Source organism: Grammomys surdaster, unplaced genomic scaffold (genome assembly GCF_004785775.1).
Source record: "Grammomys surdaster isolate TR1022 unplaced genomic scaffold, NIH_TR_1.0 214, whole genome shotgun sequence".
NCBI lineage: Eukaryota > Metazoa > Chordata > Mammalia > Rodentia > Muridae > Grammomys > Grammomys surdaster.
Window position 1 is genome coordinate 4,676,329 of NW_021604659.1, and position 13,666 is coordinate 4,689,994.

The 13,666-nt window shown below is 40.1% G+C and overlaps 1 protein-coding gene across 1 annotated transcript in view; it reads right to left on the minus strand.

The window, feature by feature from the left end:
* Positions 1-1,931: 1,931 nt before the first annotated feature.
* Positions 1,932-13,666, minus strand: part of Acadsb (acyl-CoA dehydrogenase short/branched chain) — a 36,959-nt gene continuing 25,224 nt past the window's right edge. Inside the window, exons 6-11 of the mRNA XM_028772559.1 lie at positions 12,785-12,910; positions 10,953-11,045; positions 7,926-8,015; positions 5,218-5,355; positions 2,982-3,081; positions 1,932-2,329 (exon numbers count right to left, since the gene is read on the minus strand). Of these exons, the coding sequence (XP_028628392.1) occupies positions 2,259-2,329; positions 2,982-3,081; positions 5,218-5,355; positions 7,926-8,015; positions 10,953-11,045; positions 12,785-12,910 (618 nt within the window). The 3' untranslated portion in view covers positions 1,932-2,258. The remainder of the gene's footprint in view (positions 2,330-2,981; positions 3,082-5,217; positions 5,356-7,925; positions 8,016-10,952; positions 11,046-12,784; positions 12,911-13,666) is intronic.

Below are 13,666 nucleotides of genomic sequence, written 5' to 3' on the forward strand. Positions count from 1 at the left end.
TTACTTTATGACAGATCAGCATAAATACCCTGCAGAGTGTTTTTTTAAAAACAGTGTAACAGTGATGCAAAAATGATCTCACACAGCCGGCTTCAGACTTGACATCCAGGCTATAGCCTAAAAGCCTTTAGCAAGTGACTGATCAATCACAACATTACTGTGATGTTTATTTTTTATCAGTTAAACTTGAAATAAATCAACAACAAAATAATACAAGGACAAAATCCGAGCTCTGTTGAGCAACAGCTGTGTTTGGTAATGGGAAGAACACTGAATCTGAGCCAGTCCCTCTGAACTGTTGTTTTTGTCCTTGGATGGATGATCTGAGAAAGCAGCCTTGGTTAAGAGTCTTTCATTTTAAATCCACAGAGGTGCCTTTATGGTTGTCTACAGTCTTTCTGGGTTGAAATTTCCAGTAACCAATGCATGTTAACCATCCTTTGTGAATATGTGCAAAATACACACACAGAATTACAATGATATGGGCACATTTCAAGTCCAAATAGGTAATGGACAGTCTCTGCTGATGCTGAGTTAGAACATGGCATTTATCACCCTTTCCTGGGTTTCTAAATAGAGAGGAGCAGGGTAGGACTCTGTTTACTCATACTGAGTCCCACTGCATCCTCTGTAAGTCCACCTCCTTCACATTGTCACAGAAGTGGAAGATGTCTGCCCCCCCCCCCCCCCCCCCCGTCAGGGCACTGCATCCACCCCTGCCTTTCTTATTACACTCATCTGTCTGTTCTGAAAGGTTGGGAGAGGGGCTTTCATGATTTCCCCCATTTGAAAGTCAAGTAGACTTTATCTCTTTGGATTCAAGGTCTAAATTTGTTCTATTTCTTCCTACTGTTTTAATGTAATTCCTATCTCAACTGTATTTACACAACCTTGCATATTTAACTATGATTTGCATTGTGGAAATTAATTTAGCTCAATAAACATGACTGTGCAAAGCAAAATTACCTAGAAAATGTCAGGTTTTTGTAATAAACATTATCCATTTGCAAACGTGCTAAAATACTTTCTATCTAGAAGTAATGATTATTTTCAGCAACTGTATTAGCCTTGGGGCATTTTTCACATCTAACTTGTGATGTTTCCTCTGGAAATGTGAAACTCGTTTGTCTACTGTCTACTTCTCTCTCTAGAAGACTCAGGATCTGCAACTAGAGGATCTTCTCCTGACTGCAAATTCCTAACACTGATCAATGGCTTCACCAGCTGGATATCTGATTAGGCTTCGCCTGTTTTTCATTTACATTGTAAAACATAGATCTTTGTCTTCACAAATATAAAATTATTTAATATACTATATAAATGACTATGTATATTTATACTGAACGTGTCTTTTCAAACTATCTAGTCTCCGTTCCCCATTCCTTATGAGATTGTGATATTATTTCCTTACGGGGGTATATTTCTCTTAAGAATCAATTTTGAAAACCAAAATTGAATTTCTCAATTAATTGCTATTTAGGATAAAGTCCAATAACCAAGTTTGAGGGAAAAAATACTCAATTAAAATATGGAAATAAATCGTACTACTGAAAAATAGTGCATGATCTAATAAATTATTTTCAGATGATTAGGCCAAATTATTTAAACTATATAGTTGAAAACAAATACAGGGACATGTTTTTTAAATGAGCTGCTAAAAGCCACATAATACATCTTTCATATAGTTCAATTTTTAGCAGCCAAACATACTGCTTTTGTTGGTTAAGATAATATTTAGGACTTTTTGTTGTTGTCAATTATATGGCCTACAAGCTACATTTTTATTTTCTATTATTTCTTTGATATTTAGAACTAAGAGTTCTAGATTTTTCCAAATAAATTTAATCAGTTTCTACCTTGTTTAGCAACTTACCACTGAATCTATAAAGTATTGAATAAAAATTGCCAACTGTAACAAATGTTCCTCTGGCTCATACCACACAGTACAGAGATTTAGTAGGAATATAAAGTGACTATTTCTGTCAGCTACCAATACTTCAAATGGTTTCTTCTTCCTAAATGCTGGTATAGTGAAACTTTTGTATACTCTGAAAGTAGGATGAGAACTATAAATGTGTTCAGAAGCTTAGAAGTAGTTTTAGAGTAGATTGGAAAGAGACAGGAACAAAATCCAGGTCTGAGACCAGGACAAGGGGCTTCAAATAAAATACTGCACTGCTCTGCAGGCTCTACTCAGTAAGGCACAGCAGTTGGAAATGGTTTGCCAGGGATGCCAGAGAGGGCTCATCCCACAGACATCAGTACTCTGCATCGATGTGCTTTGCAATGGTGTTCAGCTGGATATTGGAAGCTCCTTCATATATTGTACCTTAAACAAAAGGGAGAAACAAAAGGGACAATTAGGAGTGCACCCACAGTTAAAGAGAGCCACACAAAGACACCACCCCTGCATCTGCATATGAACAGGATTCAGCTTCCAAAGTGATTCTGATAAGGTAACAGTTTTCCATTTGACCTGCAGCTCACTAAAATCGGCTTTGAACAGTTGAGGATTTGGCTCTTAGAGCATCAGTGAGCAAGCCCTGCTGCTTCTAAGGACCTGGCAGCTTTCAGGACTGCCATTTGCTCTCCTTGCTGCTGGTGGAGCACTGGAGCACTCAGGCATGATGAGGCAGCTGCCTTCTGAAATTAGAACCATACTTCACAGAACAGTATTAGACTCCAGGAATGGTAAATACCAACAACTTCAGTAACAGGAAAATGAAGACAGTGCATTTTGTCGCAGTTCTCTTAAAAGGTCTACGGAGGCATTTTAAGAGTCAATTTGATGTTTTTAGAAATATAAATTCATTTTTCTGATAGGAAGAAGGAAGAAATGCAGCCACAAAGAAAAGTCAATAAACATTCTGTAGAGATTAAAATGCTTTTACCTAAGTACCAGTAATATAAAATCGACAAACACAATAGCCCAAATACCCACAGTGGCAAATAAAACAAGCGAACACGGAGAGTCTGCTTACCGATCTTTGCATCTCGGAAGAATTTCTCCACAGGGTAATCTTTGGTGTAGCCGACCCCTCCCATCCACTCGATGCACTTACTTGTTGTTAGCCCAGCAACCTACCAAAGGCAAGGAGCAGGTTATAGACTAGAGCTTGCACAACATGAGCCTTGGAGTGACATTCTTAGGAGCACACATTCACTGTTAGCAAGTGGAAGAGTTGCAGTTATTTCTCTAAAATTCTCCATGAAATCACAGAATTTTTTTTTAAAAAAGAAACCAGACTTGTTCATATGCATATGCTTGTCAACAGGCATCATTTCTTAGCAGATATTTCCTGAGGGTGGGGGAAGACAGACGCTACCCCTTCGGTCCTTATGGTCATTTAGAGACAGACATTAAACCACCTGACACAGATTTTATAAGCTGCAGAGAGCAGAAGAGCTTCTCAGGCAAACTGTTGTGAAGAAACAGCTTGGCCGAGACCTATAACAGCAGTTAGGGGCATTATAAACTGAGGAACAACACAACTGTACAAGGACTCCAAATAGAGCAGGGCCCATTGGCCTCAGGGACCAGAGAGACTGGGGTCAGTGTGAGAGGGGAAGAAGACACTGGAAGGGCAGGGCTGGCCTGGGCTGGCCTGGGCTGGAGGGCAAGCAGTTTGACTATTGTAATAGCTCCTCAAGGATGTCCAGAGAGAACCCAATTCCCAGAAACTGGATGTGCTATCTAACCTGACAACAGAGGCTTTGCAGCTGGGACTGAGTCAAGGGCTTGAGATAAGAAAATTATCCTGGATTACTGGGATGGAGCACTTAATCCCAACAGTGCTCATAAAGGAGGAAGGATGCTGGAGAGCTAGTTACTGAAGACAAGCTGACCATAGCAACGAGAAGGAGTGTGTGTGTGTGTGTGTGTGTGTGAGAGAGAGAGAGAGAGAGAGAGAGAGGGAGAGAGAGAGAGAGAGAAGATGGACAAAGGGATGAGTCAAGGAAATAAGCAGCCTTGAGAGCTGAAAGGTTCTTCCCTGGAGCCTCCAGAAAGCCTGTTCTATGAGCATCTTGATTTAATATCTCTAAAGCCAATTTCGGATTTCTGACCCCCCAAAGTGGAAGCTGACAAAACTGCATATTTCAAAACACTATATTTTGGGAAATTTGCTTGCTGTAGCATCGTGAAAAACTAATACGAATATTGTTTCAATTACTGTGAGAAATCACTGAAAAGTTCCAAGAGACATCATGGCCACCAAAAAAGACAGCAACATTGGAATGGGGGCAGCAATAGGGACCATGAAAGCAGCTGGGTGGCCCAGGAATTTGGCTAAGAAATCATGTAGCCTGGACAAATAGGTGGCAGAGAAAGAGAGAGAAACAGAGAGAGGCAGGAGAGAGGAAGGGAGAGACACACACACATACAGAGAGAAACTGCAAGAATGAGAGAGAAACATGGAGAGTGTGAGAAAGAGACAGAGACAGAAGCAGAGACAGAGACACAGAGAGATGCTGGGATTTTGGCTTTCTCTGGACATCCTTGAGACCCCATTAAAACAGTCAAACTGCCTGCCCTGTTCCAGGACCAGCCTGCTCACCCAGTTACTTCTCCTCTCTTACATTGACCCCAGCATGGCAGTCTCTCATTTTAGGAGCTGTAAGGGTTAAATGAGTACTGTCGGTGTAGGCAACCTGTAGCCCATGGGCTATGTGTACCACAGGAAAGCCATGAAAGCAGCTCAATCCATCTAGAGAATGTCAAAAGGTTGGACCATCCTAAATCAAGATATTAGACAGTGTCAAGACTTGGAGACAGCCCCCCATAATGTGGAGCAACTCTCTTGCCATAGATCCAAGTGTACACAGAGAATGGATATATCTGAGTAGAAGATATTACTCATAGAGATCATGTTTTCTTGGTGCTTTAAGTCTCATATGGTCTTGTCATGAACATATCATCCATGACAACTCATTGTATCCCAACTTGAAACCATGGCCTGAAGCCATCACTCAGAGGAGGCCTCTGTGGACTTGGTGTGGTGTGCTTCAACCTGAACTGGCCATTCACAAAAACACTGAGACACTACAGAAGCAATGCATCTTCCCACGACAGCTCTACCCTTACTAGTCTACGGCAGGAAGTGGAAGGTGCACTTCCTTTTTTGGGAGATAACCTAAGCCTAATCAATATTCCCAAGTGAAAGACTAATAATCTCACTTATGAATAAGAAAGGAAGCTGGTAACTCCTTCTAGTTTACCTCTGATGCATAGTATTTGGCCATAGATGCTTCCTTTATAAATGGCCTTCCGGCTTCTACGAGCCTGGCAGCGTTGTACGTCAGCAATCGTGCGGCTTCCAGCTGGGTAGCCACCTGAGCCACTTGGTGTTGGAGCCCCTGTAACATGTAGACCCATGTAAGAAAATGGACAATCTGCAAACCTCAGTTTCCTTCTAACTGCAAGGGAGATATACACAATGCCCGAAGACTCAAAACACACCCCCAAAGAAATACAACTCCAATCCTTCTAAATACCTTAAATCTGCAATCTAAAGTAAAATAATAATAGGCTACAGGTATTATAGATTTTTTCTTGAAATATTTCAAAACTCATGTAATCCTTCATAGTTTAAGATTTTAAATAGCACCATAAAAGTCAGGTTTTAAAACTTTGATTCTCAAATTTAGTAATTATTTTCAACTATTTATGATAAAAACTAGGCTCATAGTAAATCCCAATAGAACAAAACTTTCAAATGTTCTTTGCTTGATTGAATTTAAAATTTTTGATTTTGAACATGACCTCAACACCTTAAAAGTTGCTAGCTGTAATGAAAGAATATTTGAAGCACCAATTTTCTTCCTTCAACTAACTTTATTAATGTGAGTCTACTCCAAAGTTCAAGAAGAGATAGCAGCTGTATATATCGTCCTCTGTGGCTCTCTCGTTCCATTCTGGAGACAGAGATTTCACCAAACCTGGTGCTTACCCTATGGCTGCTGACCAGGAAGTCTCTGGGATGTGAAACCCTGTCCCCCTCCACAATATCAGTTTCATTCAGCTTATACAGGAGCTCAGGTCTCCAAGCTTGCACAGCAAGTCCTAAACCATGCCCCCAGCCCCCATTTATTCTAATTTTAAAGAATAACTTTTAAATGCATATTAAAAAGTTACTGCCACTCTGAAGTTTTATTTAGTGATGAGGTGCCACTAAGTGCCTGCTAATGAATAAAATGTGTTAGTGAGACCAGGAACGTAAACTTAGGTGATACACAGTCTGCTAAGCTTCGGTTCAGGCATTGGGGGTGGGGGGCATACTTATAATTTCAGTATTTGGACTCAAAACCAAGAGGAACTGCTGCAAGCTCACATCCAGCCTGGGCTACACACTGAGTCCCTGTCTTTAAAAATGGGGGCCCACAGAGACTGAACCACCAGCCAAAGAATATGCATTGATGAGACTTAGGCTCCCTGCACATATGTAGCAGATATGCAGCTCGGTCTCCATGTGGGCCCCCCAACATTTAAAGTGGGGGCTGTCCTGACTCTGTCACCTGACTGTGGATCCTGTTCCCCTAACTGGGCTGCTTTGTCTGGCCTCAGTGGGAGAGGATACACTTAGTCTTGATGTGACTTGATGTGCCAGGGCAGGTTGGTATGTGAAGGGAATGGGGGGCTCCTCTTCTCTGAGAAGAAGGGGAGGGAGGAAAGGGGTAAGGGGGTGAGAGTATGGGACCGGGAGGAGAGGAGGGAGGGGGCTGTGATCAGATGTAAAGTGAATAAATAAGTTAATGAAAACAAAAAGCAAAAGAAAATCTCAACAACCCAATTTGCTAGAAATATAGCCTCGTGTTTACTATAGACTGGAATGTTTTTCATATCTAACCTATCCACCATTCAAGCATTTATTATATGCTAATTCCGTGTTGAGCAACGGGAGGTACAACATTTAACACTATAGCCAGAATTCCTTGTCTTCGTGATTTGAGTCTAACAATAGAAGTCAATTAAATAATTTCAGTAATATGTGATGAAGATTAAGACAGTCTCAAGTAAAGCAATTATTTAATAATCCCATTAATGAAAAGCTTTTCCAAAATGAAAGGAGTGAAAACTTGGGCAGAGTGGGCTATGTATAAATATCTGATAGAGTCTTTGCTTTCTGTGATATTTAGTATTTACACTATTTTGATATGCATAAAGGTTTTCATAGATATGAATGTTATGAAGCATCACAATAATGGAATAACTGCAAGCCTCTACAGAGCAAATACCTCCCTGCTATGACATGTCTTTTCACTTATGCTATCTCTTTTTGTGGTGTGGACGTTGAACTCAGGGCCTTATGCTACATTCTAGGCCTACTGGGTAAGCATTCCTAATCTAAAAATCTGAAATCCAAAAATGCTCCAAAATCTAAAATTTTTTAAGTATCAAGATGGTGCCACAAGGAGAAAGTTCAATCCATGACATTTTGGTTCATATATAAAAATACTAAAAGTATTGTATAAAATTACCTCAAAGCTACATATAGGGCATATAAGGAATAATAATGAAGTTTGTTTAGATTTACCTCACATCCACAGGCTATCTTACCATGTCCATAAAACAAAAAAATGTTTGTTTTGGCAAACATTGGAAGCCTGAACTATTTCTAGTGCCAGGCATTTCAGATAAAGTCATATGAACCTGCACACAGATTAGCAAGGTGTGAACCCAGGGGATGCTGGACTTCTAAGGTGGTGAGGAGCCAGCTCTCCAGTGCCCACCAAGGCATCCCGAACACATAACAGCTGGCCTCAAGGACTATGGTTCTGCCCTTAGAAAAGATTAAGATGGTCACAAGCGTATCTCATGAGACCTATTTCTCTTCCCAATTAGAACATCCTTGGGGGACTCCCTCCATGGCTTTCAACACAGGAAAGGGAAAAGTCCAAGACAACAGAAAGAGTTTAATTATATACACCTGAAAATCAAATATTCGTTTGCCAAATTGGATCCTTTCTTTAATGTATGGAATAGTGTAGTCAAAACATCCTTGGGCCAGTCCTAGCATCTGTTTAAAGAAAAGAGAGAGAAACCAAAAGATCAAAATGTGTTGGTTACAAGTTACATCTTTAGTTACCCAAGTAGCACATTCCTTTCACAGGGAGACTGAACTGGGGGAAGCGAGAAGGGGAACGCAGAGCTGGCAGGTGCACTGGGTATGCACTACTTACCTTTACCCACAGTATCTGATCATGTGGAGACAATGTGGACTCTTTTCATATATGCAGGAGTAAGTGCATTGAATTCTAGCGAATTCTGGCTACAGCTATGCTTATAGGCCCAGGACACTGCTCAGAAGTCCTCTTTATTAAATTCTGATTCTCCAGGCATGAAGCAAGCTGTAGCTTAGCCCAGAATGAACTCAAGGCTACAGACTCTATCTCCAGTCCTCAGAGTCAAATATGGAAAGTCACTTCTTTGCCTTGTCTGTTTGTTTTGCTTTCTGAAGTACAGAGGGGATAATCCATGCTGCCAACCATGTAGACAAGCACTCGACCATTGAGTGGGAGGAAGGGGGATGAGGGTATGGCCTAATAAGCATTAACATTTAAAAACATCCTTGGGTGATGTAACTGGGGTTCAGACAACTGATGAGAGAATCTGGTAAAAACAGTAATTTCCACACTTGAAGACCAAGTCAAATGTGGTAACAACTTCAGCTGAACTGTCTCATTGCTAACCAATTTCTATAACTATTGAATGACCCGAGCTTAAAAATGGTTTTTAAACTTCAACATTAGGTAGCTAGTAAATCACTATCTAATTATGTCAAACTATGTAGGTTTAAAAAAAGAAAAAGAAAAAAATCAATAGTTAAAGCTTTGGGGGGAAATGCTCACAAACATCAATATTTCATTAGTGTTCATTCACATTTTCTTTTAGCCTTTATTTAGTATTCTCTGGTGAACAGAAGATTATGTCCAAAATTAAGGGGACAATGCCCCCACAAATCCCAAGTTAAAATGAGGCAGCAAGTTTTGGTGGTTATAGATGACGTCATCCTCCAGCATGTAAGTCTCTCTATTAATATGAAGATTGATTTTGATTCTTAAATTTTTCTTTTCATTATTTTCTAATATGTATGAATGTTTTGCCTGCATGTATGTCTGTGTAACATGTACATGGAAGACATTCAGAGGACAGAAGAGACCATTGGCTCCCCTGGGACTGAAGTTACAGATGGTTGCGAGCCACCAGGTGTATGCTGGGAGTCAATCTGGGTTCTCCAGAAGAGCAGCCAGTGCTCTTGACTGCCAAGTTATCCTTCTAGCTCACAATTTCGTTTTTTAGGGAGGTTTTGCTATGTACACCCACTGGCCTTGAACTTGCTTTGCCAATCTTCAAACTCTCAACCTTTCTGCCTCAAGCCTCTGGGATCACAGGCATGTGCCAACACCACTGATTTAAACCCTGAAATTATCCACTGTGAATGAAAACATGCATTTCTATCTTGGTAGAATGCCTCCATTTTAAACAGTAAAGAAATAAATTCTCTGCAACTGCAGGGTTTTGAACATCGACTCCAGTTCACTGCTACGTGTACCTTTTCTTCTGCAAGCACCCACTGAGGCTCAGAACGTGTCTGCTCTTAACATTTTACTGGGTTATAAGATAACGCAGAGTAATAGGAATAAGGCCCATGTCATGGACTCCATGGCCAGAACATCTATAGTATATATATCTAGAAACCATAAGGCTTCCTACTGGAGCTTTAATGCTGTATCCAGTGAAGTTATACAACAAGAAAACCTTTAAAAGCACAGGCATGGCAGCATGCCTTCAGCTTTGATAGCAGCCAAAGCTGAATTCTGGTCTAAGAATAGCTTGTTAGGGTGAGGGTATAGCTCAGAGGTAGACCAGATGCACAGCATGCTGAGGGTCCTGGATTAAATCCTCAGAACCTCTCCCCTTAGGGGGTGGGCACCATTTTGCTAGTGTAGTAAAGAACAGCAGGAAAAAAATGTGGAGTAATAATTCAACATTTAACTACTGTAACAGCTAACAGATATAATTTATATCAAATCTAAAAGCTTTAAGTTAGTAAATCTTAGATACTGATTAAAAACAAACATACACACACACACACATATATATGACTATTGATTGGTTCAGGAAGGGCTTAGGGGACTCCAATTCTCAATGTTGAACTATCCACTACTGACAGATTTTGGGATGGGGGTAAGTCATTGCCTTCCCTTGACTTCACCTGGCTCCAATATTCACATAGAAAATGGCCCTGGAAATGGATCACTAAACATAGCCAATAGTTACAAAACTCAGTCTGGTAGGATGAAGGGGATGTGGTGTTGCTAAGGATGAGAAGGAGATAAGAGAAAGAGTGTTAAGAGAGTAATCAGAATTACACACACGCACACACACACATAGATGTATGCATGGTATAATATATATTAAGGGTTGAGATTAGGGGTATATGTGTGTATATATATGTATAGAACCTTACATAATAGAACATATGTGTGTATATACACATATATGTATGGATCCTTATATAATAGAATATATGTATGAATATATGGATGCTTACATAATAGAATATACATACTTATATAATAGAATGGGTGTTCTTAATTTTAAAAAGTCCTAAAAGAATGAATTTTCAGGTTTTGAAAAGTTAACTGAAAAACAGATGTCATTATCTAATATGTAATATATTAGAAGTTACAGGTCTAGGTATTAGATAATACTTTAATGTTCTCAAAGCAGAGAACAGCGATTACTAAGCTATTGTTTGATCTTCTGGGCACTTACATAATTGACCAAAGTAGAGTTTGAGAGAAATAATCTGAAGCCATTCTTTTCCCTCATGCAAGGACAGGGTGCCACCTTGTGTTCAAAAGCTTCCAGATAATTAATTGTCTTACTGCAATTCTTTTTTCTTTATCTTAATTGGCTCAAAATGTGAAGGAGCTAAGATGTGACGTACCTGTGCAGCGATTCCGATTCTACCTTCATTAAGACTTCCTATGGCATACTTATAACCATGCCCAATTTTTCCCAAAATATTAGTTTCTGGAACCTGGAAATACAAATGTACACTTACTTCCAAATTTAGATTTATATCATTTATTTTGATTTTAAATATACATAACATGTAATTACACACACATACTTGAATCTCCCCAATTTGTGTGACCTTACTCTATCGTGGTATTGAGAAGACTTCAATGAGTAAAGCTGCAGAAATGACTCAATTGTTAATTGTTAATTGCTTTTCCAAAGGACCCAGGTTCAACTCCCAGTACTCTACATGATTGGTCACAACGATTCTTATCTCCAGCTTCAAGGGATCTGCCATCCTCTTCTGACTTCTGCAGGCAACAAGCACACAGGTGGTACACATTCATTCGGGCAAAACATTCATACACAGAAAATAAAACAAATAAATCTATAAAACAAGAAAAAAAAACAGACAAATCAAACCCTCGGGGTTGATTGCCTGCTGACATCTGTGCGTCTCCTCACTGTTCTCCCAAATCCATGCTGCTCACTTGTGTGTCCTCCTGAGCCCAAGCACAATCTACCAAGTGAATTAATGCATTTAGAAAAAGGGAATTTTACATAATTTGTTAATAACATATATGAATAGCAAGTTATCTCCAATTCTTATCTGTATGTTAATCATATTGAGATAATTCATTTTGAACTACAAAAACATGAAGTATTTTCAAAAGCAAGAGTAATCAACTGCTCTTCTGTTGAGATGATTCATTTTTAGAAAAGGCTACTGAAGTGTGTGTGTGTGTGTGTGTATGTGTGTGCGCTCTCCCATCCTACAGTAAAGTAGGAGAGAAGGAAGGAGAAATAAGCTGTAATATTTCCTCATAATATATAAAGTTAATGGTAGAAGTGAAGAGATGGCCCAGTGCTAAGAGGATTTGCTGCTCTTGCAAGGATCCAGGTTCTCTTCCCAGTACCCACATGGCTACCCACAACTGTCTCTGATTCCAGTTCCAGGGAATCCTACACTCTTTTCTGGTCTCCAGGGGCACACGGCACATATATGGTTCACGCACACACACCCACACATGCAAAACAACATTCACACACATACTGCAAAATATCCTCAATAATCAATACTAGAAACAAATCAATACTAGGAACAAAAGAAAACCCTTCAGTTAGGAGGGAGAACAGGGAGGACTGGGCGGGGTAAGGTCAAGTAGGAAGAAGGAAGGAGTGAGGCCCAAAGATATCTGTAACGATATCTCAGTACCTCCAGACACAGCTGCCCACAGGGACCCAGGAGCAGTGGAACATCTGTGCCCAAGCCAGGCTTTAGCTCAGCACCAGCATCCTGAGGAAGAGCTCGTTTTTTGTGGAGTGTAGCCTGGTTGCTTTCCACTCTCACTGAGCAACATCTCCATCTTGTGGCCGTTGGTGTACTGACCTCAGAGTTGCTTCGACCAGCAGAGGTAGGTTCACAAGTGCCACACTTGTAAGTATAAATGTTTCACAAATATGTACATTGTAAATAATGATAACAGTAATAATAACTAAGGTTAATGTCTGACATTTGCTCTCTAGGTCAGAGGTTGAACAGAAAAGTTTTCCATAGAAGAGAATTGAGAAAAGGAACTCAAGTCTTGTGAAAAATGTTCTTAGTCAGAGCTTAATTGCTGACTAGCTGCTCCACCAAGAACTCTTCCATGCACACTTACACCATTTGTTGTTTTGGCCATCCTGTTGTATATTTCCTATGGTTCTATTTAAGGCTGATTTCTCAGTAATCTTTATGGAATATTCTAGAATACCTACCTTGACATTTTCAAATGTTAACTGACAGGTGGAAGAAGCTCTGATCCCCATTTTGTTTTCTCGTTTCCCTATCTGAAAACCTTCTGTATCTCGGTCTACTAAGAAGCAGGTGATGCCTCTGTATCCCTATAAATAAATAAATAAATAAATAAATAAATAAATAAATAAAATGTTATTATCACTTAGGCTTTAAAAATCCCTGTTTATAAAGAGTTCAAAGTAAGAAAGCTAAGGAGTTTCAGAGATGGCTCAGCAATTAAGAGTACTTGCTGCTCTTCCAAAGGACCAGGGTTTGGTTCCCAGGACCCACATTGTAGCTCACAACTGTCTGTAACTCTAGTTTCATGGGATTTAGCTCTCTCTTCTGGCTTCCATGAGCATCAGACATGCACATGGTTCACAAACATACATGCAGGCAAAATAGACACACACATAAACTAAAAATAAAAATCATAAAAGAGTGAAAAGCAAGTTACAGGGCTGGCAAGATGGCCCAGCTGGTGAAGTGCTGCTTTGCAAACTTGAGATGTGTGTTTGATCCTAAGAACCTGCACAAAGAGCAGAGCACAGTGGCATGCGCTTGTGATAGCCGTGCTAGGGAGGCAATCCTTGGAACTTGCTGCCCAGTCAGGCAAATGTTATCAGTGAGGCCCAGGGCCAAGTGAGTGACCTTGCCTCAAAAAGAGCTGGGGGGCTTGAGAGAGGAATCAGTAGTCAAGAGTAAATACTGCTCTTGCAGAAGATTCAAGTTTGGCTCTCCACATCACTGCCAGTGGCTCACAATCACCTGTAACTTGGGCTGCAGCAGATCTGACATCTTCTGGTCTCCATGGGTACCTTGTACCCTGTGTACATCCCATGACACAGACAAATATGTATGCA